This window comes from Parasteatoda tepidariorum, chromosome 6, assembly GCF_982258835.1.
Source record: "Parasteatoda tepidariorum strain Cologne lab strain chromosome 6, Ptep-v5.0, whole genome shotgun sequence".
Taxonomy (NCBI): Eukaryota; Metazoa; Arthropoda; class Arachnida; order Araneae; family Theridiidae; genus Parasteatoda; species Parasteatoda tepidariorum.
Genome location: NC_141760.1, coordinates 47,746,071 through 47,772,816, shown reverse-complemented (window position 1 = coordinate 47,772,816; position 26,746 = coordinate 47,746,071). Strand labels below are relative to the sequence as shown.

At 26.3% G+C, this 26,746-nt stretch overlaps 1 protein-coding gene across 6 annotated transcripts in view; it reads left to right on the top strand.

The window, feature by feature from the left end:
* Positions 1-26,746, top strand: part of clu (clustered mitochondria protein homolog) — a 41,460-nt gene that overhangs the window by 286 nt on the left and 14,428 nt on the right. For 4 of the 6 annotated variants that reach the window (XM_016055686.4, XM_016055682.4, XM_071178701.2 and 1 more), the window contains exons 2-22: positions 1,550-1,940; positions 5,416-5,587; positions 6,072-6,215; positions 8,280-8,392; positions 9,289-9,358; positions 10,119-10,203; positions 11,440-11,518; positions 11,716-11,866; positions 13,340-13,568; positions 13,669-13,771; positions 13,867-13,987; positions 18,404-18,495; positions 18,610-18,650; positions 19,022-19,076; positions 19,933-20,011; positions 20,800-20,905; positions 21,974-22,049; positions 23,694-23,886; positions 24,196-24,258; positions 24,341-24,402; positions 25,828-25,905. In XM_016055686.4, the coding sequence (XP_015911172.2) occupies positions 1,563-1,940; positions 5,416-5,587; positions 6,072-6,215; positions 8,280-8,392; positions 9,289-9,358; positions 10,119-10,203; positions 11,440-11,518; positions 11,716-11,866; positions 13,340-13,568; positions 13,669-13,771; positions 13,867-13,987; positions 18,404-18,495; positions 18,610-18,650; positions 19,022-19,076; positions 19,933-20,011; positions 20,800-20,905; positions 21,974-22,049; positions 23,694-23,886; positions 24,196-24,258; positions 24,341-24,402; positions 25,828-25,905 (2,490 nt within the window). In that variant the 5' untranslated portion in view covers positions 1,550-1,562. Of the gene's footprint in view, positions 1-633; positions 795-1,549; positions 1,941-5,415; positions 5,588-6,071; positions 6,216-8,279; positions 8,393-9,288; positions 9,359-10,118; positions 10,204-11,439; positions 11,519-11,715; positions 11,867-13,339; positions 13,569-13,668; positions 13,772-13,866; positions 13,988-18,403; positions 18,496-18,609; positions 18,651-19,021; positions 19,077-19,932; positions 20,012-20,799; positions 20,906-21,973; positions 22,050-23,693; positions 23,887-24,195; positions 24,259-24,340; positions 24,403-25,827; positions 25,906-26,746 lie in introns of those variants that run through there. The other 2 variants (XM_071178702.2, XM_016055684.4) reach the window with 2 other exon arrangements.

Below are 26,746 nucleotides of genomic sequence, written 5' to 3'. Positions count from 1 at the left end.
ATACTTTTTATTCAATATTTAATGCATAATTATGTGATTTTTGCTGTATGAAATCAAATTATATTTCATTATTTAATATTGTCTTTTTTTTGAGTTAAATGAAATTGAATAACTAGCATTTAAGAAATATGATGCAATCTTCAAGAATTTTACCCGCATTAAAATTGTTATATAACAAGCAATGCGTATATCTTTCTTCAAAACTATTTTCATATAAAATTAAATTTAAATGTTAAATCATTGAGTTATTTTATAGTGTGACCTTAAATTATTATTTTTCAAATCAACAATTCTCTTATATTAATAAAATTCATTGTAAATTTCTAATTTATGTAAATCGTACTTAATTACGTTTGCCTTATTTTTCTATTACATAAAACAAATCAGTCTGCCAGTTATAAACTGTTAATTTTCACATTAATTCATGTTAATTAATAATTTTTTTATGCATTTTCACGTAAATTAATAATTTTTTTTTGTTAATTCAAATGACTTGGTATATGAAGAAAATAAAATTTTTAAGTTATTTTGTTATCCAATAAATATAAATTTGTTAAACTATTTAATTGTATTTTTCTTGCATCCAAATTTTTTTTTAAAATTAAGAATTACGTTGTATTGAAAAGTTTTTTTGTTGTTGAAATATTGACCATGATTTTCAGCACTGAAGCAAAGATGCATTCAGTTTTATCTATCATAGATAAGTAAAATACAAATGAGGTCAGTTGAAGAAAAATAACTGAATGATTAGAAAGATAATTTATGCATTCTTGGAGGCCATAAGTCTGTTAACTGTAATTTCTCCTTTTTGTATTTTCATTTCCTTATTTCTTTTTAAATGTTTTCCACTTTCCTAGATTCTGAAAGTTTGTTTCACTTAACATAGTTACTTCCTATAATTTTATTTATAAAGGTTTATTTAGTGATAATTTAAAAGCTTGCTTAAAAATATTAAGTACACACCAAGTAATATTTCAGTTAAGCTTACTTACAAAATACTTAATCTGCTTATTTCACATTTTATATTTTAAAAAAAGATTAGTTTTTTTAAAAAATAATTTATATATCTTTAGTTTAAAGCATTTTTAATTTTATTTTGAATTAATTATAACTTTATGAAACTTTTTATGAAACATGATTTTAAACTTTTTATGAAACATGAAAATATTCTGATTAATATTATATTTTTTTCACAAAATAGTTTATGTATTGTCTTTTCTAAATTTGTTCATTTTTTTTCTCTTCTGTTATAAGTAAAAGTCTTAAGCTTTTCTAGATATTGAAAATATATTTTAGATTTACTTTCTTTTTCCATTTACAGACGTTTTATTGTTAAATAATAAATCTTGAAATATAGATCATAGTTTGCTATATTTCAAATATGTCAATTTTACCTACTTATTTTATGTTGGATTTTTTTTTTACCAAAATATGTCAGTTTTGAAATGTTCTACTCATTGTTCATTATGGTTTAAAATAGTAAAATTTTTTTAAAAAATATTTTATTTTCCTATGCTACTAATTTATGCTCTTTTTTTTACTTTTCTAGATAAATGTGAAACATGGTAGTTAAGGACAGTGATTCACCTTCAGCTATGCCTTGTGAAACAACATTAAATGGACATGCAGCAAATGGAAATTCTGAGGAAAAGTTCAATGACATCAGCAAAAAATTAAAAGCTTTAGCTGAGACACCTCTCTCTCCATATTCTTTACCAAAGGACAATAACTGCTCTATTAAAACTGAACTGGACTCTGTAGAGAAATCAAATACTGCTCAAAACTCCAATGACTCTCCTGAGTCAGAAAGTGATCTCCCCACTGATAAAAAGAATGACTCTGCTCAGGATTCAGGAAAAGATCAAGAATTTGTGTTTATCCACGATGCTGGATATGCTGTAAAGATTGTTGCTCCTGGTGTAGAGCCATTTGATATTCAGGTAACTGGAGAATTCAGTTTGATGTTCTTTTTAATAAAAGTAATTTGAGTTTATTTTTTTATAAGAATTTTATAATGAGGCTAGCCTATTAGCAGCAATATTCTCTAAACAGAATTTTGAGGGATCATCCCCATAAAAGTTTGTTTTCTTTCCCATGTTTTTTCCCTTATACCATCACATTTTGTTTCCGGACGATTATTGTAAGGTATTATCATTTTTTATTAAATTTTGTTTTATATTACAAAATAAAATTTGTGGAAAACCCTTGGCTGTTTTGAATTTTCTTTCAGTATTGAAGTGCAAAAATTACTTGGAAAAGTATTTGAAACTTTTACAATTTGTAAGATATTCAAATCAAATTTCTTTAGTTGCCTAATTACGATTCACTACAAAATTATGAAAAAAAACTTTTTAAATTTTTTATTGTTCATGCGCAGTATAAAAGGACAACCTTATATACTTTATCTTGCGGAGTTTTTAACGAATTTTTTTTAACAGTTATTAAAAACAACTAAAGTAATCTATACAAGCTTATTGCTTGATTTTTCTGGCATGGGGTGTTCAAAAATACTTGTTTTCTTTTGTAATTTATTGTCGCTCTCCCAAACTTAAAAACATTAACTTAACAAAAAATATCTAATAGGTAATCAGACTAGTAAGTCATTAATTCTAAGACCAGTGATTGAATTATTTTTTTACAAAGTAAACAAAACATTGGTTTTTGAATTTTCTACCCCTGCAAATATGTAGGTTTTTTTTGTCGTGGTAAAGAAAATTTTTATTTTACCTTTTAATTTTTTAATAATCAATTATTTTAATGAATATAATTGTAAGAATATTTGTCTTGTAATCTAACTTCGTTTTCGATATTACTTAAAACATTAAAATTTGTTTGGCTTTTTTTTCTTTCCAAATAAAACAGGCTTTAAGCAGAATTTTTTGTATTGATTTTCCAAATTTTCTAAAATTCAACCTTTTGTTTATGGTACTTAATATCATAAAATATGTTATTCTGGTTCATCAGTTGTACCATCTGTATGCAAAAGGTTAACTAATGGAAGTATTAAAAAAGTAAGACTTTTTAACAATTTGTTTAAAGGTCTTTATAAGACATTGAGGTAATATAAGACATTAATATATGATCTTAATAAAAGACTAAGATATTATGACTAGAATATGTCATTATTTACATTAATTTTTATACTCTATTTAGCACTCATTTATATTTTTTGCATTATAAATAAATTTAACCTGAATATTTTGAAAATATCTTTTAATGTTATTTATCATCTGTGGTTGTACTTGGCATCTGTTTATTAAAAAAAATTTTTTTGTATGAGCTTTTTTCTCCTGATATTACTTGTTGTCTTGTAATTGAAAGAAAGATTATATATATTTTTTGTGTTAGATTAAAAAGTTGCTTTGTTTTATTATAAGAAGAAACAAAAATATTAAATTAAGTGAATAAAGAATTTATTTAATTTTAATACGGTTAATTATTGTTAAATTAAGTTCTGAAAAGTTTTACTTTTAGATTAAACTCAATTTTTGTATTCATGCTTTGAGATAAGAAAAAAAAAAAAAGGCTGAGTGACTTTTGAGACAAGGGCCCCAAAGGTTATGTGTCTATTAATAGAACTACAGTCGAACCCCGCTATAGTGAACCACGGATATAGTGAACACTCGGATGTAGTGAACTTTTTTAGCGGTCCCGTCCGTATTCCTATTTAAATAATGTTATTTTTAACGCTTATAGTGAACAGCTTAGAACTTGGAAACTCGGTTATAGTGGACTCAAATTTCATTTCTTTAAATATCTTTTTCAGTCCTCCATCTTTAAACTTGTAGGTGTTGGGACTGAAAATGAATGCATTCCTATAAAATGTGTCATATTACTCTCCTTTATGCTTATCACTTTTAACTATACTGTAATAAATGTCAAACAGATCATTTATCTTATACTCCTCCCTCCCTGCCAAGCCTCGCTTTATCTCTTTTCCCCAAGCTTGCTCTACAACTAGTTAACTTGGCCACCTGCTGAATTTTTGGAATTTTCTTATCTGTTCAAACCATATTCTTTACAAATCACCCCTTGACAATCAAGAAGGGGAACAATTTAACTCATTCTACAGCTGCTATCTTCATATTCTTACATTATCTATTTGAGACAAGATTTTTATTTCAAAAGCAGTGAAAATGGCAAATTCTCTAAAGAGAAAAGCGTTTTCGATAGAGGACGAAGTTAAAATTGTAAAGCGTGTTGATGATGGAACCAATCAATCGACACTGTGTAAGGAATTTTCCTTGTCAAAATCTACAGTTTCAAACATTTGGAAAAATTGAAGTGCAATTCTTGCGGCATACGACAAAAACATGGTTTCATCGAAAAAACTGCGTGGAGCTGAAAGAGAAAACGTAGAAGATGCTTTGTCAAGATGGTTCGAAATCTTGTTCAAAATGTAAAAATCTTGCATTCTTTGCATAAGAAAATTGATGAACTCAATTTAAAATCAAATTGTGTTCAATCAAAAATCACAAATTTTTTTCATGAAAAGTGAAAATAAAACTAATATTTAGCGACGTAATTACTTTTTCCATCAATTTTCGTTTTATTATCTGTTAATTAGTTAACAATTTTTTAAATAACTTATGCAAAATTGCAAAGCCAATTTTCAATCATTCAACTGTCTTATGCAAAAAATATTCTTCAAAAAACTTGGATATAGTGAACCATCGGTTATAGTGGACACATTACTGAGTCCGCAGACGGTTCACTATAGCGGGGTTCGACTGTATCAAAGATTTGTATTATAGGCTGTCTGCATTGTAGTTGATGCTGTCAGATTTGAAGTTTGATATTTTATTATACTACATACTACTACATTTATAGAAGATAATTATAAGTATAAGCACACAGTTTTATATCAAATATTATATTATGATATGGAAAGAAAGGCAATTATTTATCACATTCTATAATAAAGATAACTAAGTTTTATATCAAAGATAATAAGTTTTATACCATATATCACAATTTCTCCTAAGTTTTTCAATGATAATAAAGAACCATTAAAAAGCTTGTAAGGTGTACTGTTGCATCTATATCTAATTATCAGAATATATGATTGTTATGTATATAAATTAAAACTATTTAATATGAATTCTTACAGACAACCTTCTTTAAATATATATTTACTGTATTTAAAGAGAAAATATAAATCTTATTATATGTACAGAGAGATAATTTATTAGAAATTTATAAAGAAATATTTAGAAATTAAAATTCCAAGGAATTATGAAATATTGTCTTGAAAAAGAGATATTTTAATTGTTGATTTTTCTTATTTTTTATTCTTTGTTTCTTTTGGTAATTCTAATGTACTGTAAAACAGAAAAATATGTGACAAATATATAAAATTGAATATAGTGCCACAGCAAGTTTTTATTTTTAAAGTAAAGTATTAAAATTTTGTAGGTGAGCTCTACAGAATTGGTTCAGGAAATTCATCAAATGCTAATGGATAGAGAGGAGACTTGCCATAGAACATGCTTCTCTTTACAGTTGGATGGTGTAACCATGGACAATTTTGCTGAACTTAAAACAATTGAAGGGTTAGGAGAAGGATCTATTATTAAAGTTAATGAAGGTTTGTAATTTAAATTACACTTTAAAATTACCCTGTTCTGGTTAGAGTGAAAAACAATTATAATATGTAAGTAATAGCTGAAAAAGTTATTACAAATCTTTCTTTGTAGATATTATTATACAGATTGATATCATACTCTGTACATATTGATTTTTAATGCTGAGATAAATGTTAAAAATTAATAAAAAATAAATAATAAATAAATAAAAAAATAGGTAATATACCCTTGTATTCTAGGATGGGTAGAAATGTTTTAGTATACATGTAAATGGATTTTAATATTGATCAGAAAAAAAATTCAAGGTTCTTTAATTCATTAAAGTTAATTTTGAATTACAAAATTTAATTTGTTAAAATTAAGTAATTTAAAATTTTAATTTGGAATCTAAATTTTTGTTATTTTTTTAAAAATATGTTTAAAATTTTTAATTTGTATAAAATATGTAATTTCCTATTGAACTTGGTGTATATATATTCTTTTTAGAACCATATACTGTCAGAGAAGCTAGAATTCATGTAAGACATATTAGAGATCTCCTAAAATCTTTAGATCCAGCTGATGCATATAATGGTGCAGAATGCAGCTCATTTTCGTTCCTAAACACTGTTACACAAGGTGACATTTTAGGTAAGTAATACTCTATAGTAAATTAAATAGATTATTATTTCTATAGAATTAAGCTGACCAGCATCATTTTTTAAATCACATTAGTGTCTTTTTTATATTTCAAATTATATTTCAAATCTAGTGCATATCCATTGTATTTTTGGTTTATCAACTAATTAACTTTTAATGGTTTTAATTTTTGGTGTTATGCACATTCGTTAGGTAGTTTGAATAAAAGTTTTTTCCTATTTATTGATGCTTTACTTGTTCTATTTACATTTTATCTTTTTTAAAATATATGTACATAAATTGTTCAGTTTTTATTTTTCCGCTAGAAATTTTTTATCGGTACACTAAAATGTGATTGCCTCTGAACAATACTTAAAAAAAAATATATATATTTTCTATATTTGTTTATTCATTATGTCTATTCATTTCTATATTTGTATATTTATATTGAATTTCAAAACTCTTAGCTCATGGTAGTATGTTCTATAATATTAAAAAATTTTTTTTGAAAATTGATTTTGTAGTTTTCTGAATTTATAATTAGTTCTAAGTTAATTGTGAAAGTAATTTGTTTTATTTTTCCTGAAATATATTTGCTGCTATGAAATAAAAGAAGTTATCTAAAAAACCTCTATACGAAACCTCTCTATAAAAATCTCTATAAGAGAAGATCACCTTCTTTTCTGAAAAGAAAATCCTAAGTATTTACCATTTAGTAATCAGCAACAAAACAAAAAAAAGATCTAACAAGGAAATACAAAAAATTTAACAATTAATGCAAAAAAATAACAGTTAGCAACTATAAAAAATCCAGCTAACAATAAAATACTAGTAAAAAAATTGACAGTTAATAACTAATAAAAAACAAAGCAAAAGAACAATTAAAAGATGCGAGGCTGACCAGTTCCGAAAACGTAGCCAAAGCACCATTTTTACGTCTTCGGTAACTAATTCATTGCCAAACCAAAACATCTCCTTTTTTGTATATTCGGTTTCCAGAGAAGGTATTCATAAGTTAAATACATTTAAACATGATAAAACTTCTAATACATGTTTCAAGATAAACTTTTCTTTCACCATTTTTACAAAATTTATTCATATTTGTACGCACATTTAAACTGTAATTCCAAAATAGCGAACTACTTTTCGGTGAAACGAAGTATAAGTGAAATTAAATTTTTTTGAAAATGAAAAAACTGTACATTTCAAAAGTATTTTTTTTTTTTTTTTTTTTTTTTTAAGCAGTAGATATCTTGGCTAAGGGATTCTTGGCTAAGTAAGGGATTCAGCTATTTTAACATATAATTGGTGTTTAAGAATTTAAATTTTTTGTAATAAATACTTGGTCATATCAATAAATTGTATTTTTCAAAAGAAAAAGGTTATTTAGAATTGTAGTTTTTAAATCTTAATTTATAAGAAACAAAACAAAAAGGAACAACATTGAAATTCATTTTAATAAAATTTTTAAAATTTATTTACACGCAAAATATTTATTTATATAAGAAAATATTGTCTTATTTACATTTATTCTAAACTCTTCAAATTTGAATTTAAGATTTTAAATCATTTTGAGTGATTTTACAAACAAGTGAATAATAAGATTCAGAAGACTATATTAAAAAATATATATATATAGGGTTAATTTGGTTTACAGTGTTTTTGTATTTGTTTATTTTCGGTAATTAATCTGTAAATTTTCGGTAATTACATTATTTATTAGATTTAGGAGAAGGTTATAGTATACAACATATGATCCCAAGGACTATCATTTTCAAAACATATTTTAAAAGATAAAATTATTAGATATTATTGATATTAGTATGATCGGTCCAATGGTGGCTATTGAGTTTTGAAATTGAAATTATATAGTAATAAGAAATTTGTGAAATTATAAAATTTCCCAATCTTTGTATACTTAAAGTATTTTTTTAATTTTATGGGAAATCTATCTTTTGTGTATTTTCATTATATTTCTAGAATAACAATTAAACATGAAAAACAAGACCTCTAAGTTTGAAAAGAAGTGTATTTGTTTTAATATATTTCTCCATTTAAGTAAAATTTTTGTTTCAGAAAAGAAAAAAAGTCGTCCCGATTCAGTTGATTGTACACCATTAGATTACATCTTGCCTGGCTCTTCTGAACTTCCTTTATTACCATTACAGCCTTATTCCAAAGATCTCAAAGTAATTATTTTAAGAGTTTATTTGTTTATAATAAAATGAAGTTATAAATTTTAAAGATTTAAAATTTTATTTCACTACTAGATCTTTTATTGTGGTGACTTAATTTTGAAAAACATTTTCTCATACTCTTTTAACCTAATTGTTTTTTTAATGTTCTAATTTGATTTTTTTTCATTAATATTAGCCTTAGTATCTATTTTTTAATTAAATAGTGTATATTTAAACTTATATGGAATTGTTATTATCAAAGATTTTTTATTATGTATGTAATATATGTATATATGTAAACTTTTCAGAAAATAGGAGAGGGGTAGACTAAAATAAACTGAACAATTACAATTTGTAAGACGATTTAAAAGTGAACTTTATATTTTTCTCAGTTTAAGAAAGAAAATTCTCTTAAATTTTTAAATGACAAAAAGTTTTGAAATTCAAACGTTCAAAATGCCTTTAATGGCTATGTTTTTTGTTTGTGTTAATTTGTTTTAAATTCTTGTTTTATAAAAATCAAAGATAGAAATCAAACTATATTTGAATACTTTTAATATTAAATGTTTTACTTCTTAAATTGGAACCTTGTACCCAGAAAAATCTAATTTAATGTTACCCACTCGCTACTCTCTTAATTTAACATTACCCCTCTCTGGCATAAAGTGGGTATATCAAAACATGTTCTTTTAATGCATCAAAGTAGGAAAACAACCAAAGAAAATAGATAAGTTAAGCTTCCTATTTAATCTATATGACTCCAAGGTATATAAAATAAATAAAAAATTTCGGTAAAATTTAATGGTTTGGTTTTAGAGCCTTCTTTGACAAAAGTGTGATTTTATACCCACCTGACCTTATGTATCTAATATTGGCAAATATGACAATTTATTATTGAAATATTGCAGATTACTCCTGCCATAAAAGTACTGACAATAAGTGGTTGGAATCCTCCCCCTGGCATACGAAAGCTGCGTGGTAAATATTTCATTATACAATTCAAAAGCCCTGTTCTATATTTTGCTGCTCATTTTCTATTCTATCTGTATGCTAGATATTGAATTTTAAATCTTAATTTCAGAGACCTTTTTTTATTTAATAAGTAAAAGAAAATAATAATTTTATTGATGCCAGAAATTAAAATAAAAGAATACAAAGAATATGCTCACATTAATGCTATTCTATAAATTGTAGAAAATATTAATTAAGGTTGACAAGGTATTCATAATTGTAATTTAAGATGGGGTCTGTATGTGAGCAACTGTTTCCTGATTCTTCAGTTTTTACGGCTGAATGTTATGCTATTTCAGTAGCCCTTAACTTTATTTTTGAACAAACTTATCTAAAGTGGATAATTTATACTGACTCTCATAATTTTATCTCAAGTATATATCACATCGGTCTAAACCCAGTTATTCTAAAAATCCTAAAGTGCATCACACGACTATGACAGGTTTCGATATTTCACACTGGAATGAATGTGCTGATGTAGTTCCGAGAAGTACTCATAATATAAGTAGGAATGTTTTAGTGCCATTAGATATCAAGCAAATATATAAATCTTTAGTACTTCAAGCCTGGAAAGAGCTCTGGAATACACAAAATAATAACATTATATGAAAAAAATAGTCTATACTGTACCGGTTTTCTTTTTTTCTCACATAGGGGCAACAAAATTATTTTAAAGAACTATTGTGGATTTATTTTTTAAAAAAATAGACTGTTAAATTTTTTTTAGGTGACTTACTCTACTTATACGTTGTTACTGCTGAAGACAAAAGGCTTCATCTTACAGCATCTACTCGTGGCTTCTACATAAATCAGTAGGTGTAAATTCAGTTCTTGATTTATTGTATTAAGAGAGTAATTTGTACATTAAGTTTCCTGTTTTCTAGTAATTCGAGGAAAATAAACTTATTTTCTAAGAGTCCTCAAATAATTTGTTAATTAAACATATCAAAGCAAAACTTTGTTTTGATGTGTGCTTGTACAAGATATTGTTGTATGTGATTCATAGAATACATTAATAGAATCTTGATTTATAATTGTATCAGATTCATATTAGAAAATCTAAATTTCTCAATATTTTGAGAGAATTAAAGAAATTTGATTAAGCATTTAAACAAAATGTATTATTCAGAATAACTTAAAATAAAATGCATAATACACTATACATTTTATTTTAAAAGTTATTTTGAAAATTTAACTATCTAGTTATTTGTGGAATTTTTGTATTCAAATTTTCTTGTTTCTCTAAATAACATTAAAAAAAGCAATCTGTGCAACAAAGCAATCCAACCCTAACCCGAATTTAAATTTGGATTGACAGTTAATATTTACTAAATCTTAAATTTATTTCCAAGCCAGTAATAATGTGTTACAAGTCTCAAATTTAAAATTCTTATAGTAATTTTTATTCATGAAGATTCAATGCCTTTTCCATGGTTTGTCTCACTCTTTTAATTTAACTCTCCAGTAAAACCGAATAGTTTGTATTGAATAAGGTAAAAAGGAAATGTCCAGTTTTTATTATAGCTAAGCAACTGAATTAAAGTGAGTGCATAGTAAAATTTTACGTACTTTTTCTTTCTGAAATTATGCATCACTTTGATATGATATAGCAGATCACGATCAGAGCTATTGACTGATTTATCAACCAACCAGTATTTTTACTACCAAGTGCCATAAGTTTCTTTTCCACTTACCTGAAAAATAGGCTTTAAATATTTTAAAGTACATTTTAGGTACAAGGCTCAACATTTGCTGTTGCCCAGATAAAAACAATTTTAAGTTCTTAGGCTTTAGGCTCTTAGTCTTAGTTCTTAGGTTTTAGGCTCTTAGCTTTAAAATTAAGTTGATATGATTTTGTGTACAATATTTCCTATATTTTATTTTCATTACCTAATTAATGTGTAAGTGGTTTTCATTCTTTTTTAGTAAAAGTAAAATTAAACATGCATATTTTTTCTTAAGTTTAAAGAAATAAAAAAAAGGATTGAAAAAATATATTTTATCAGAAAAGGTTTTTTATTATATGAAATCGCTTTTTATTTTTAAAGAACCACAGATGAAGAGTTCAATCCAAAACCTGCCACCCCCAAGCTAATATTCCATTCACTTGCAGATTTATTGGGACAGGTAAGAAATTCTAATATACTTTTGATTATTACTAGAGAAAAAATGTAAAGTTTATAAAATTTTATTCATATTTTGTGTGTATTTTTAATTTCAAATATAATTTCTACCTTTTCTTTTATTCTCTTTTTACATTTATAGATTTATTTAAAAAAAATTTTTGATCGTGTGATTTACAAATTGTTTGAAATTACTTGTAGGTCAGTCCGACGTTTAAGAGAAACTTTAATTTAATACAAAAGAAGAGAACACAAAGACATCCCTTTGAGCGGGTAGCTACGCCCTATCAAGTTTATACATGGGCTGCACCAAATCTAGAACATACTATTGATTCCATTCGAGCAGAAGATGGTAAGTACATTAGTAGTGCTCCGTAATAAAATTTTAAGAGAGTTTTTGATAGTTATACAGATCTCCTAAAAATGGTAACCTTTGATAACAAGAAAGCTTATTTGAAAGTAGCTTTAGAAACTTAATTTTTTTTCTTAAGGTAATGTTAATATTGAAAATGTTATATTTAACATATACAAAGCAAGAGATTGGCGAAGGCTGTAGCAGATTCAGCGTTACCCAGGGTGCACCAGAAGGAGGCCTGCCACACTACACCCCTAACCCTCGAATTTAAGTGTAAACAACGCATTGACTCTCTTCTTTGTTCTGGAAGAGAGGTAGTCCTCCAGTGGATCCCTGGCCACTGTGGCATTTACGGAAATGAACGGGCTGATATGTTGACTAGAGAGGCTTCAGCACTGATTAAATTCTTCAGCACTGATTAACATTAAATTCTTCTCATCCAGTTCCCCTTAGAAATGCAAGGTGGCTTCTTAAGAGCAAATGCAAGCACAGAACAATATCTGCTCTTTGGGACTTAGCTGATGGAAAATCCTGGGCTAGTCTTCTTGATGACCAGCAGCGCTCTCACCTTTCCCTCCTTCCCAGAGCTGAGGGAGTTGCTTGCCTTAGATTAATTACTGGACATGACTACTTGCAGGCCCATTTATTTAAAATTAACTTGGTCAATTCACCTCTCTGTAACACTTCGCCTATGACTGGGGAGCATTTATTTGATTGCCCCTCTCTTCTTGACATTCGTTCCTGTGATGACTTATTGTGCCCTCTCACCTTCTGGAGCTACTTCAGTGTTGTATTGGACTGCAGGACGCCTTATGTCTGAGAAGACAATGGCGGGCGTAATTTAAAAAAAAAAAAAAAAAAACATATACAAAGCATAACATATACAATATATGCATATGTATTTCAAATTTAAGCTATTGCAGATAATTTTAAAAATACAGTAATTATTGAAATTAATGCTCTTTCTTAATGAATTTCTCATACTGTAAGTAAATTTGTTAAATTGAGTAAAGTAAACTTTAAAAATAAAGGTTTACATAACTTTTGACTACCTTTTTTAATAATTTAAAATTAACTTTTTTCTCAAATTTTTAGATTTTCTTTTATCTTTTTGTAAAATTTATTAAAAAAACTTAATTGTAGAAAATTTAAAATGAATTAATTACTTTGGAAATTTTTTGTTTGTTTTCCGTTGCATGATATTTTTGTATCTCTGATTTCAAGTTTGCTCTTTCAATGCTGTAGTTTTTTAAATGAAATGTTTAGTTTATTTTAGTCAAAATGTGTGCGTATAAAACTTTATTTAAAACAGGGAGTCGCATAAATGTTGTGACAGACTTCTGGGGAAGTTCTGGCAGACCGTGAGCAAAGATCAAATATTTTTTTCGTGCAACAAAAAATTTGTTTCCCATTGTTTTCTTTTACCAATTGACATAGTGCTAAGTGGTAATTTTATTACTTATCTTTTAGCTTTTTCTGCTAAATTGGGTTATGAGGAACATATACCTGGTCAGACAAGAGACTGGAATGAAGAACTTCAAACAACTAGAGAATTATCTAGGAAATCTTTACCAGAACGACTTATTCGAGAAAGAGCCATCTTTAAAGTGCACAGCGACTTTGTTACTGCTGCTACTCGAGGTGCCATGGCTGTCGTGGATGGCAATGTTATGGCTCTAAATCCTGGAGAAGAAACAAAGTATGCCTTGCTTTCTTATTAACAGCTATTTTATTCAATTACTTCTATTTTTCTGTATTATTTATCATGATGTAGTTTTACAATGTGTTTTTTATTATAGAATGCAGATGTTTATTTGGAACAACATATTCTTTAGTCTCGGATTTGATGTTCGTGATCATTATAAGGAAGTTGGGGGAGATGCTGCTGCATTTTCAGCTCCAGTAAGTTTTAAAAACAAATGTTTGCCACTACTCTAGTTATAACATAAAAATACTTAGTGTCTTCTAAGTTATATTTTATTTCTTGATATTTTCAGAATAATGATTTGCAAGGTGTCCGTGCATATAATGCTGTAGATATAGAAGGCCTTTATACCTTGGGTACTGTTGTGATAGACTATCGTGGCTATCGAGTTACGGCCCAATCAATTATTCCAGGTAAGATGAGAAATCACATGCTCTTATTTCAACAACTAAACCAATTTAATAAAAATTTATATCTGCAGTGATTGTTTTGTGATGAGTTTTAAATGACATTCATTTTATTGATGCTAATTATTTATTTTCTTTTAAAAAGACAGAATTGTATTTTAAATGCAGTCACTTGTTTGTGAGCCCTGATATACAAAATAAAGACCCATTTAACAAATAATTGAATTAGTTTTTAAAAGGCCAAATGAACATTCTTATGAGTATTCCTTTGATTCATTTAGAAATTTTGCTGAAACTTCTAGAAAATCATTTTAATAAATTTAACAAAAAAAAAGTCTGAAAATTCTATTTTTAAAATTATTAAAGTGTTTAAATAGTTCTTTTAGTTCACTAAATGTGTGTATGAAATGTGTAAGGAATGAAGAGTAAGAATGTGAAGTCTCATTTTTCTTGTCATGGACTACAGGCCATAGCATGGTAATACTTGTAGATGAATAAAATATGAGTGGCTCTAAAACAACGGTGGCCCATTGGTCGAATACCGTTAAAAATCCTTCTCCTACCACTGTAAAACAATTATTAGGAGTGCTCCTTCAAACAAGCAATAAATGTATTGTGATTGAATGTTTTTTTAAATTTATTTTTGACTTACGTACTTAAAGTTGCCAAAGCACTTAGTTTGCATTTTTTAAAAAAAACTATCATATTACTGTGTTGTGACTAAAAAAGAAAGTGGAGAGTCTCTGATTAAAAGCAGAAGGTTAAAATAAAGCTAATTAAAAGTAAAACATATCTAAGATATTTTAAAATGTTAATCCCAAGGTAATACTATTGATTCAATTGAAACTGTTTCAACTTTTATTACAAAAAGGATTATATATTTGTTTTCCCATAGTTTGTACTTTAATTACCTCATTAATTTTTAAAAAATATCCTGCCTTGTTTTTTTTATTTATGACTCACGTTAAAATATATGTTTTGCTTGATCAGGGATGCTACACCTGCGCCATTTGCGACAAACTGAGACAAAACGGCATAACTGCGCCATTTTGCGACATTCAGCTCAGTTTCTGTCAAAGCTGCGCCATTCTGAGACAAAACGTCCAAAATTTGACAAACCTGAATTCAGTTTCAAATATTAATCCGCATCGCCGTGAGTCATTGGAGAGCATTTTGCCGTTCACGCCTCCTAAATACGTCATTTAAATGTCAGAAATTCCGTTTGGCGAATCAGCTATTGGAATGCATATAGAATATGCGTTTCGTGTCTACAATTGGATAATGTACAGCAGTGAGTAGCAATCAGTATCGTATTAACGTGATATTGTAAAAAAAAAAAGAAGGTATTCTTCCCTTATACTATTGGTTATTATCTTGCTTTTTTTTCTTAGGAAACTGTACAGTGCACATAATTATTCAGGGATGAAAGACTTCAAGCGAAAAAGCGGAAATCCGCTTTTTTCTCTCAATTTTTAAAATTTCCGACCATGTTCCAAAAACTAAAATTTTTAGGGAGTCCAATTAGAGAAACCCAAGCCGTCGGAATGATTAGTCGGATTACCGCGACTTCCGCTATAGAGTGGAAAGGAGTCTAAGCGTTTCGTTTCGACCGCCGATATTTGATTTTTTTTTTTTTTTTTTTTTGGCTGATTTTCGGAATTTTAAATATTAGGAGCTGCTCTGGAATATGCTAAAATCGCGATTTTTAGTCAGACGATTTTAATATCAATCATCGATTTTCGTATTTAACTGATTTAAAACTTACGTGTTGCGATTTTTTTACGCTATTTAAAAATCGTACTAGCAATTCCTATTCACTCAATATAAAAATTCAATTTCGCGATCTGTATTCTCGCGAGTTTAAAATCCAACGTCGCTATTCGTATTCATGCATCCAGTATTGCGATTCGTTATCACGCAGTTGTAATATCAGATCTCGTTTTTCGTATTTGTACGCTATTTAAAAATTACTCATTGCGATTCGTATTCACGTGATCTAAAAATAATGCATCGTGATTCTTATTTTCGCTATTTAAAAATTCAATATCGCTATTTGTATTTTCGCGTCTTTAAAATCCAATAGCGTGATTCTTATTCACGTGATTTTAAAATCCAAAATAGTGATTCATATTCACGCGATTTTAAAATCCAATATCGTGATTTTTGTTTTTAAAATCCAGCAGCGCGATTCATATTCACGCGATTTTATAATCTAAAATCGTGATTCATATTCACGCGATTTTAAAATCCAATATCGTGATTAGTATTTTCGTGTTTTTAAAATCCAACCGCACGATTCATATTCACTTGATTTTAAAATCCGATATCGTGATTCATATTCACGCGATTTTGAAATTCAATAGCGTGATTCTTATTCACGTGATTTTAAAATCCAAAATAGTGATTCATATTCACGCGATTTTAAAATCCAATATCGTGATTTTTGTTTTTAAAATCCAGCAGCGCGATTCATATTCACGCGATTTTATAATCTAAAATCGTGATTCATATTCACGCGATTTTATAATCTAAAATCGTGATTCATATTCACGCGATTTTAAAATCCAATATCGTGATTTGTATTTTCGTGTTTTTAAAATCCAACAGCGCGATTCATATTCACATGATTTTATAATCCAAAATCGCGATTCATATTCACGCGATTTTAAAATCCAACCGCACGATTCATATTCACTTGATTTTAAAATCCGATATCGTGATTCATATTCACGCGATTTTGAAATCCAATATCGCGATTCATATTCATGCGATTTTAAAATCCAAAATCGCGATTCATATTTACGCTATTTTGAAATCATATATCGTGATTCATATTCACACGATTTTGAAATCCAATATCGCGATTCATATTCACGCGATTTTAAAATCCAATATCGTGATTCATATTCACGTGATTTTAAAACCAAATATCGCAATTCATATTCACGCGATTTTAAAATCCAGTATCACGAGGGTGCAAGTCTTCCGTCCCCAGGACGGATTTCCGTCTTTCGAAAATGTCCGCTGACGGAAATAAGACGGAAACAAGACTGACTCGAAGACGGAAATCGGAATTTTTTTTTCCTTTCTGTCCATAAAAATATTTTTTAGGTCTACGTTATTGGTCTATTTTCTTATGTCCTGTTGTTATTTTATCAAAAGACAGACGAATAAATATTTTTTGTACAGTATTTAATCTTGATGTATTATGGTAACGCTTTCTAGATAGTTTGCATATGTCGAGGGGGTATTGTGTATGTTAGGTATTTCAGTCAAAAAATTTTCTGTCTTGGCCTTTTTTCCAACTTGCACCCATGATCACGATTCTAGAAAGAAGTAGAATTAAGTTTTTTCTTGAACTAGTTACTGTAAAGATGTGATATATTTTTCTACAGTTGCTGCATTTAAAAAATTACTAAGTGCATTCATAATTACATTTTATGATTGTATATTTAGCTATATTAATTAAAAGAGCATAGTCAACTAACTGTTCTCGTTAATGCAAGAAAGTACAATCTACTAGTCAATGCCAATTAACTAAAAAGTTTACTTTTATACTTAATAAAGGATGCAAGTCATTTTAGAAAGAAAAGTATATTTATATGTGTCTTTTTTAATTGTTTATAATAGTTTTTATATATTTCTGTTTTGATATAAAAATGTATATATGCTAATTTTTGGCTATTAAGTGCTCCCTAAAATTTTCTTGAAAAATTCTTACCTAAAATATTTCAAAATTTCACTGCACCTCCTGAATTCTATCAAAGAGTGTTTTTTTTTGTGTTATTTACATTTTCTTAAACTCTCATTATTTAATTACTGAATTTCTCTTTTAATTACTGAAATCTGCAGACCTTCCATTGTAACTGAATAGTTATATATTTTGAGATGAAATTTGAGCTCAAAATAAAATGGGTATTTTCCCTTTTGAATTACCAAAACTAAATAGATATTTCTTTTTAGAAAGGTTACACCATTATATTTTAAAAAATAAGAAAGTTAAAATTTACTTTGTAAAATTCTGGAACAGATACTATTCATTGGCATAAATGATAAATGCAACATATATGAAAACAACAGAGTCCACGAAACAATTTTGTGGACTCTTATAATCAATCATATACAGGTTTTTTAAAATCCTAGCAAAAGTGAATGTATGTATAATTGTAGTACTCCTAGTATGCTATTAATGGTTTTATGGATCCTGAAAATTATCTTTATATTGTTATCAAACTGATTAATAGTCATTTTAGTTGAGATAAACTAAGTCAAAAAATAATTTTAGTTGAGACAAACTGAGCCAAAAAGAGATTTTAACTGAGACGAAATGCAATTTCTGGTGAGACAATTTGATATTTTGCGAGTAGCATCCCTGCTTGATGCATTTAAACTTGCATAAATTTAAAAAATATTAATTTTCAGGTATTCTTGAACGAGAACAAGAGCATTCTGTTGTCTATGGTTCTGTAGATTTTGGAAAGACTGTTCTTAGTCATCCTAAATATCTGGAAATGGTAATTAAGACATAAAAGATTATTATGAAATAAAATATATTTGATTATTTCTTTATTTGAAATTCTTTTTTTAAAAATTTTTTTTTTTTTAATGTTTGAATATTTTTTGTTTAGCTCAATAAAGCTGGACAACCACTGAAAATTCTTCCACATTCGTAAGTGAAATACTTAATGTTTTAAATTTTGCTATCGATAAATTCAATTTTACAACTAATTACAAACAGCAGAGTGTAATGTTTTCAAAGAAGTTTCTTGAAATTGAAAGTAAATTTCTTATTTTTTTAAAAATTTTTTATCTTTATGAAAGTTATATCTTGGAACAATATATTTTGAAACTACTCTAATCTTTCTTTGAAGGGTAGTATATTGTAAGTATATATTGTAATTTTCACAGGAGCAAGTTAAATTACTAATATTTAAGATGTCATTGTTAAATATGTAGAATGTTAATGTTAAGTAAGCTTTTAAATACTTAGGAATATATTTGTTTTTTTCTTCTTCTTTTACTAATTTAGTTGTTTTTCAGTGTTTTGAATGAAAAAGATGAAGAGGTTGAGCTTTGTTCTTCTGTGGAGTGTAAAGTAAGCAATTTATCTTATTTGCATGTTATTAGTTTATTTAAAGCTTGTAAAGTCAGTTTCAGTAATTTCTTTTTCACACAACTAAAGTTCTATATAATAGCAATCTGTTTTTAAGTTAAAAAACCTTAGATAATTAAAATTCAGATTTTTGGGAGGTTTGCCAAGCTTGTTGTAAATGGCAGTATCAATATATACTACTTATCCACAATGTAGCCAATGTGAATCAGTTATGTATTTGCAGACGATGCTCAGTGTAACAATTTCTGTGGCCTAAACAAAACGAAAAAAGAAAAGACGTTATAACATTAGGTTGCATCGTCGTGAAGACACAACTAAAGCAAATCATAAATACTGGACTTATTTTGAGAAAAATATACTATACATTGACAAGATATAAAACTGATAGGATAATTGACATTAGGAGCACTAAGGTTAAAAATACTTTTGATTTATTTCAAGTGACATCTTTATTATATATAATTTTTTAAAATTCATTCAATGCTTTTTGTAGAGTTAGTAATTTTCTTTTCGAGAATGATTGTGTGAAATCAAAACACCTTGTTCGCTTGTCTTTAGAATTATTTCACAATTTTTATTTCTTGTAAACAAAGTGCTTTCTATGAATTGGAATATTTTGAATAATTTGTGGTTTTACTGTAATTCTTCTATTTAAATAGTAATTTTATTCCTATAAATAGTCGCGATCACAACAAAATGACACCATTGAATTTTCCTAGTTATTTGTAACCCTTTCCAATTGATCATTTATAATTGTGTTATTTTTCATTTTAAACTTATTGTGTTCAAAATTTTTGTTGTAAACTTAAAATTTTAATTGTATATCATTCTTTCAAAGGGTATTATTGGAAATGATGGAAGGCATTATATTTTGGATCTTTTGAGAACTTTTCCACCTGATGTTAATTTCTTAACTCGTAAGTTTTTTGTTTTAAATAATTAAATTACTAACTTTAACATAAAATAACACATGTTGATTACTTTTAAAAACTAAACATTACATTAATAGGCTACTTACCAAATCTGAAACTACAGCAATATTTATTGCAGTCTTCACATTTTTTGTATTTAAATAAAAAATATAGTTTCCTTAAATATCTCTAATTTGCAAATCTGCATATCAGTTAATGGTCTACAAGTGGTTTTAATAATTAAAGTGGGACATTGATTTAAGTTTCATTGTTTTTTTGTACAATGTATTTTTTAAAATTTATTTTTTAAAATTTATTTTAAATAGTTAGAAATAGGAGGGCATTATAAAATCTTATTTAATATTTTTTAGTATTATTTGAGACAATACTTTAAAGAATTTAAAATTTTTTTAACTGTTCAAAGTTTAGCATATTTATATTGATAACTTGATGCATACTAATTTTTACTATGGCACCAAATCTTTTAAGTTCAGTATCAGAAATATCTTATCATTCTTTTTTTTTATTGCATTCTTTTTACATTTCAGTGTATTTTTTTAAATTTTATATTTTATCTATTTGTATATTTATCTATATTAAAGAAGTTTAGAATTATTTACTGTTCAGTCTAGTTCTTAGTTGTGAAATAGCACTAGAAATTTTTTTGTGTCTCTATTTCCTTTGTTATTATAATAAATATTTCAAAGTAAAACATGTTCAGCAATATTAATTAAAAATAAGAAATATTTAATTTTCAGTTTTGAAGTGTTTAAAATTTTCTTTTATTTGTTTAGTTGAAGATGAAGAGTTATCAAAAGAAGCTCAAACATTAGGTTTTCCACGTTCTCACAAACATAAATTATGCTGTTTAAGGCAAGAATTAATTGATGCATTTGTTGAGTAAGTTGGTTTTTAATATTTGCGTTTATTTATGCTGAATAATAAAATCATAATCTTAATAATTTATAGTCATATAATAGTCATAAAGTCAAAAATTTTTACATAATTAAAAAATTTTCAAGTTAAAAAGTTAAGCGAGCAAAGAAAGATTTGATGGGATAGATACTTAGCATTTCATAACAGAAAGCTAAGAATGAGTGTATTTCACAGATTTTGATTAAGTACTGTTGGACAATAGAAAAAACAATTAAATAAAATATTTATTTATGAAGCCACATATTAAATAAATTTTAAAAAAATTTTCATTCGAAACCAAAAGCCCCAGTCTCATTTTGTTCTAAGAAAAAAACATTTTTTCTTCACATTTTTTATATTGGCAATGCATGTTATCTTGTTTCTTTTTTATTATCTTGCTTTTATCGAATTTGTCAAGTTCTGACATATAATATAGAATTTCACATTAGTTAATGATTAATCTTTCGTAGATTTTAATTGTGAAACGTTTAAAATAAGCTACTGATTTCTTACAATCAACAGTTGAAAATGTAATCAAAATGTCAAAACCATTTGTTTTCACAGCAATGTATTTTTTTTTTTTCAACTTCTTCATCTATTTAATTTTTTGTTACAAAAATGTATGATATTGTAATTTATCTAATTTTAATTTTTTGAAGGTGAATACCTCTTGCTGATGGGAAAAAGTTGTAATTCTTGAAGTAAAAATTTAGTGTGAATGTTTTAAAAATACTTCATTTAATATTAGGAAATTTAGCACTAAACATACGAACACTTTACAATACAATAACCAGTCTTTCGACCAGCTATGGTATGTTTAATGTTGAAAAGAGAATTAAAAACTTACTCATAATTTAAATCACATTAGTTAAACCCTGAAATATTTTGTCATGCCTAGTTCTGTGGAAGCTACTTTATTTTTAAAAATTTAATAAAAGAATAGTTTAATTTCTGCTTGTGTAATAAGAAGTAAAACACTGGAAATGTTACTTTTTGAAATGATAAAGGTATCAGCTAAAATTTTTATTTTTCAATATTTTATTTTGTTTTCAGACACAGATACATGATGTTCATCAAATTAGCTGCTTTCCATTTGCAACAAATTGGGTTAAAGAATTTGTTTGAGAAGGTAATATATTAATCACACAATCTAGCTTCATTATGGGTTATTTTCTAGCTTAGAAAAAATACTACAGATTTAATCTCAATTCAATAAAACAAGGAGAAATCTCTGACAGTATATTTTATTAAACTTTAGGGACACTTAATTTTGGCACACCCTATATATTAAATTTCTTGATAAAAAAAGGCATTAGAATTTGAAACTTGGTGTGTCTTAATCCTTATTATTTAAGATGTACATATTTCCAGATTTGTTAGCAAATATTAGAAAAATAAATCAAACATGGGAATTTTCACATTAATTTTTTATGAGGAGAAAACAATTTCTTTCAGACTTTGTACTAAATTTGTTTATTTATTCAATTTTAATTTATATACTGTTGTTGATTTTAAAAATATTATGGATCTTCCTGAATTCAGAATTTGCAAAGTCGTATTGTTGCAGCACGGAGTGAGTTCAGTAAGCAAGAATCAACCACTTTGTTCGATAAGAAATAAAAATACCAATATGACATCAGTTGTATATAAAAGAGTACTCGCGTTGAATGCATATTAATTAGCTAAACATTCCTCTATCCATTGATTTATAGTTTGTTGTATCATCCATTGCTTTTCATTGGAAATATTTAAAATCTCTTTGATTATATTTTTATAAAATCCTCATTTTATTTATAGATTTTAATTTATAAATTATAATATTGACAATTTTAATTCTTTAAAAAAGGTAATTTTTTAAATTAAATCTATTTTAGCTGTTTCTATCAAATGGTTAAATACTACAAATGTTTAACCCTTTTGAAGGCCGTGGTAAGTATACTTACCACCACGTTTTACCACTTTTAATTTAGGTTTCCATTTTGCAATAACTTCAGCTTTCTTGACGTGAATTTGAATAAAATTGGTAACCATTTGTCACTTTTTAAAAACGTATAAAAGTTATAAAATACATAATTCCTTTTGAAGTTTGTAGCATTTAAGGAATTTATTTTATAAATAAAGAAAAATAAAAGTCAGTAAGTTCCCTAATAGGTCATGTTAAATATATTTACCACCAAAAAAAATGGCATTTTAATAAACTAAATGAGTTTTTTTTTTTTAAATATCAGTTACTGTTCTTAAAACAATTTCAATTCCAAAAATACTTTAATTTACCTTTACTAGAAGTAAAGGGCCCATTAAAGGGTTAATATGAAATATGTGAAGGAAAAAAAAAATCCCTATTTTATTTTAAAAAAGATCATTGTTTGTTATGTTACATTTGTTAATATTAAAATCTTAATTTTCATTTTTAAATGTTGGCAGATAAGCTCTTATTGAATATTAAAGTAACAAATGTTTTATTAATTGATATTCTTTTCAGAATATGCAATTATTTAAAAATAGTTGTTAGAAACTGTCTTAAAAGAAAGAAAAACATTCCAATTTGAATAGCTATTACTCTTTTTACCTTTATATCTTCTTTTGGAATGTTAAGATTTTCTTTTATTCATTAATTTTTAAATGTGGTAAAACTAAAGTGAATGATTTGAATATAGCATGATAAAATTTCTTTTGTATTCCAGAAATAACATAAATGTTCTCTTAACTTTTATGAGTTTTTGAAAATTCTTCTTGTTTGACCTTTTTAAATGTTAAAAATAATTTCTTACAGAAGCCAGAAAAAGAAGATGCCTCTGCACCAAACATAGAGGAAGTAAAAACTAATTCTGATGAAGAGACAGGTGAAAAGAATATGTTGAATGAAGTGCCTACTATTAACGATTCTGAAGATGGTAAAATAAATTTAGAAGCTGATGAATATAAGAAGATTGTAGAGTCTATAACAAATAAAGATAAATCTGAAAGTAAGTCTTAACAGTTTTGTACATAAATAATATTATCCTACAGTTATTATTTCACAGAATATTTAATCAAAGGCTTACAGTTCATAAATTTCTGTATGTATTATTTTTTTTATTTGTTTATTGCAATATAAGCTTATTTACATAAGTCAAGTCAACATAATTAAAACTTTCTAAATTATGACTTTTTAAATATTTTGTTTTTATTCTATCATATTATTATACTCTAACTAAAGTTTTTAAAATGTAGTTAACATCCTGCTTAATTATTAGTTTTTTAATCCACAATATATAAGTAAATTTGTTTTATAGTTGATAGTACCAGAGAAGTTATAAAGAAATCTGCAATAGCTGTAGGTTCATTAAAAGAAACAGGTAATATGTTGTCTTAGGATACAAAACTATTTAGTCATAATTTTTTTACATTATGTGTATTGATGAATATTTCCTGTTTTAGAGTTTGATATCAGATTTAATCCAGATGTTTACTCACCTGGTGTGAGGCATCCTAACTCTCAAGTATGAATTTTTTCTTTTATCTATTAATTTATTTTTTACACAAACTATTTAAGAATCTTATTTTTATAATAAATTTTCAGTACCACAACTTTTAAAATTATTTTTAAAGAATTTCATTTTAAAAGCCGAAATGTATTTTTTGTTTATAAGTAAGGATGTGCCAAAAACCTCTGCCGTTATGTGTGAAGCATGTTTAATTTCGTACACGTTTAACACTTGAAACGTTCCATTGCTAAAACCTTTGAAATTTCTTAAGATTCTAAAAGGGTAAAAGTCTTATAAATGCTTTATTTGAAAAAAGTTGCTTAACATTTTTTATAAGCAATTCTGTCTTATAATCTTAGTTTTTATTTTTAAAAAGATTGAATAGAAAAGTTTTAAATTAAAGTTATATGTATTCCACGAGCAAAACATAAGGTGCTGTAATTTTTTAATCAACTTCTATATTGTTACATAGTCGTTTTTGTGTCAACTTTTTCAGAAATAAGCTGTTATTCAGTTTTTATCCGAAGTAATTTTACTCATTTATTAGTTTTTGTTTCTGTCCAGTTAAGATGGATTAAAATTAAAAAATATACAGAATAGAGTATTGCATTTAATGGCTTGGTTTGTGAGTGAATTAAAACAGCCGATTGTGGAAATGGTGAACCCAAAATATTATTTATAAATTAAAATATTATACTCTGCATCTTAATTTCGATCAATAGTTCATTCAAGGATTAATTTTAATTCTTGACTTATGCTTCTATTTTCAGATAATTCTTTTATGGTACTTCAGAGAGAGACTTTTACACAAACAAAAGATTCTATTAATATTAATCTTAGTATATTTTTACTTTGTAAATGATAGGGATACTAGAATTTCTATTTTCGATTGTAGATATAATATATATTGAAATTGTAAACCTTTGAGTTTTAAGGTGTTGAATTAATTAATCCTATTAATAAAACACAATATCAATAAGGCAATTGATGATTCTATACTTTAAAGGTAATTTATAAAATTAGTTTAGTATGATTAAAAAAAAAGCATTTTAAGAGAAAAGTTAGGTTACTTTCTTTTCTATAAATTCAATTTAAAAATTAAATTTTTATTTAATATTTTTTTCGGAAATTTAAATGTTCATGTTCAATTAAGTGTTTCTCTGAGCCTAAAAAATAACTTTTGTCAGGAGCAAATAACCAAGTTTAGCTTGGTTAAGAGTTAAAAAGTAATAAATTTGTTTTGTACTAGTTGTCATGTTAATTGAATAATTAAGTGATGAAATAAATCTTAATGAATTGATTGATATTATAATAAGAATGAAGAATGTTAACTTTTGTTTCATAGCTTAAAAATGTTTATTTTTTCATCTATATTTATTTTTTATTTTATATATTTTTTTCTAGCATGTTTTATCACATTTTCTTGCTTTAATATTTCAGAGTGAAAAGTTTTTGAAGGAAAAGCAGCTTGTTAAGGATGCGGCAGAATTTTTACTAACAAATCAAATACCTGGTTTTGTAAGTTGACCTTTTTTTTTCCTAATCTACTTCTAGTGTTTTTGCAAAGTATACAACTATCTTTTAAAATTTTATCTTGTTCTCTTGCAATTTTTATATTTTATGACTTAGTTAAGATCTTCAAATTCTCAGTTTTATGTTATAAAAGCATTTAAATGATATGTTATTAACATATAATTCTTTGCAAACTATTAGTAAAAAAAAATTTTCCGTCCAAAAAGGTAATTTATTAGATATGAATTGAGAATAAATTTATCTAAAATGAGGACCATTTGTCCGAAGTTTCATGAAGATGGCATGTCTATAGAAATGATTGTTTAATAATTTAAGTACCAAAAATTTCCATTTGAATTTTTCTTAGCTTTTCTTTCTTTTCACTAAAATAGATTAAAATAACATGGAAATTAATTTTACATGGAAATTAATTTAACACTGAAATTAATTTTACATTTTTAAATTAATTTAACATGGAAAAATAACTTTGAGAGAATTATTTTGTTTTGATAAATGAATAGTGAAAGATGATTTTTAATACTCAGTAGAAAAATTTTGTTGACAAATATTTACTTTTTTGTTAGAAATTTTTGTACAATTAACTGTGTTTTTTTTTTTTAAATTTTTTTAGTTTTGTTTTATTTTTAAAATTTCATTATGTACAAAGAATGGCTGCTGTTGAAACTATATTAAATGCCTTATAACTGTTAAAGTTATCCCAATGTATTTATAATGTATTTTTTTGAAATGTAGCATTTTTGAACAATAATAGTGGCATAACTGAATACTTTTTATTTATTCTTAGTCGATAAGTCATTTTTCATATAGTTTTTAAAAATGCAGTGAA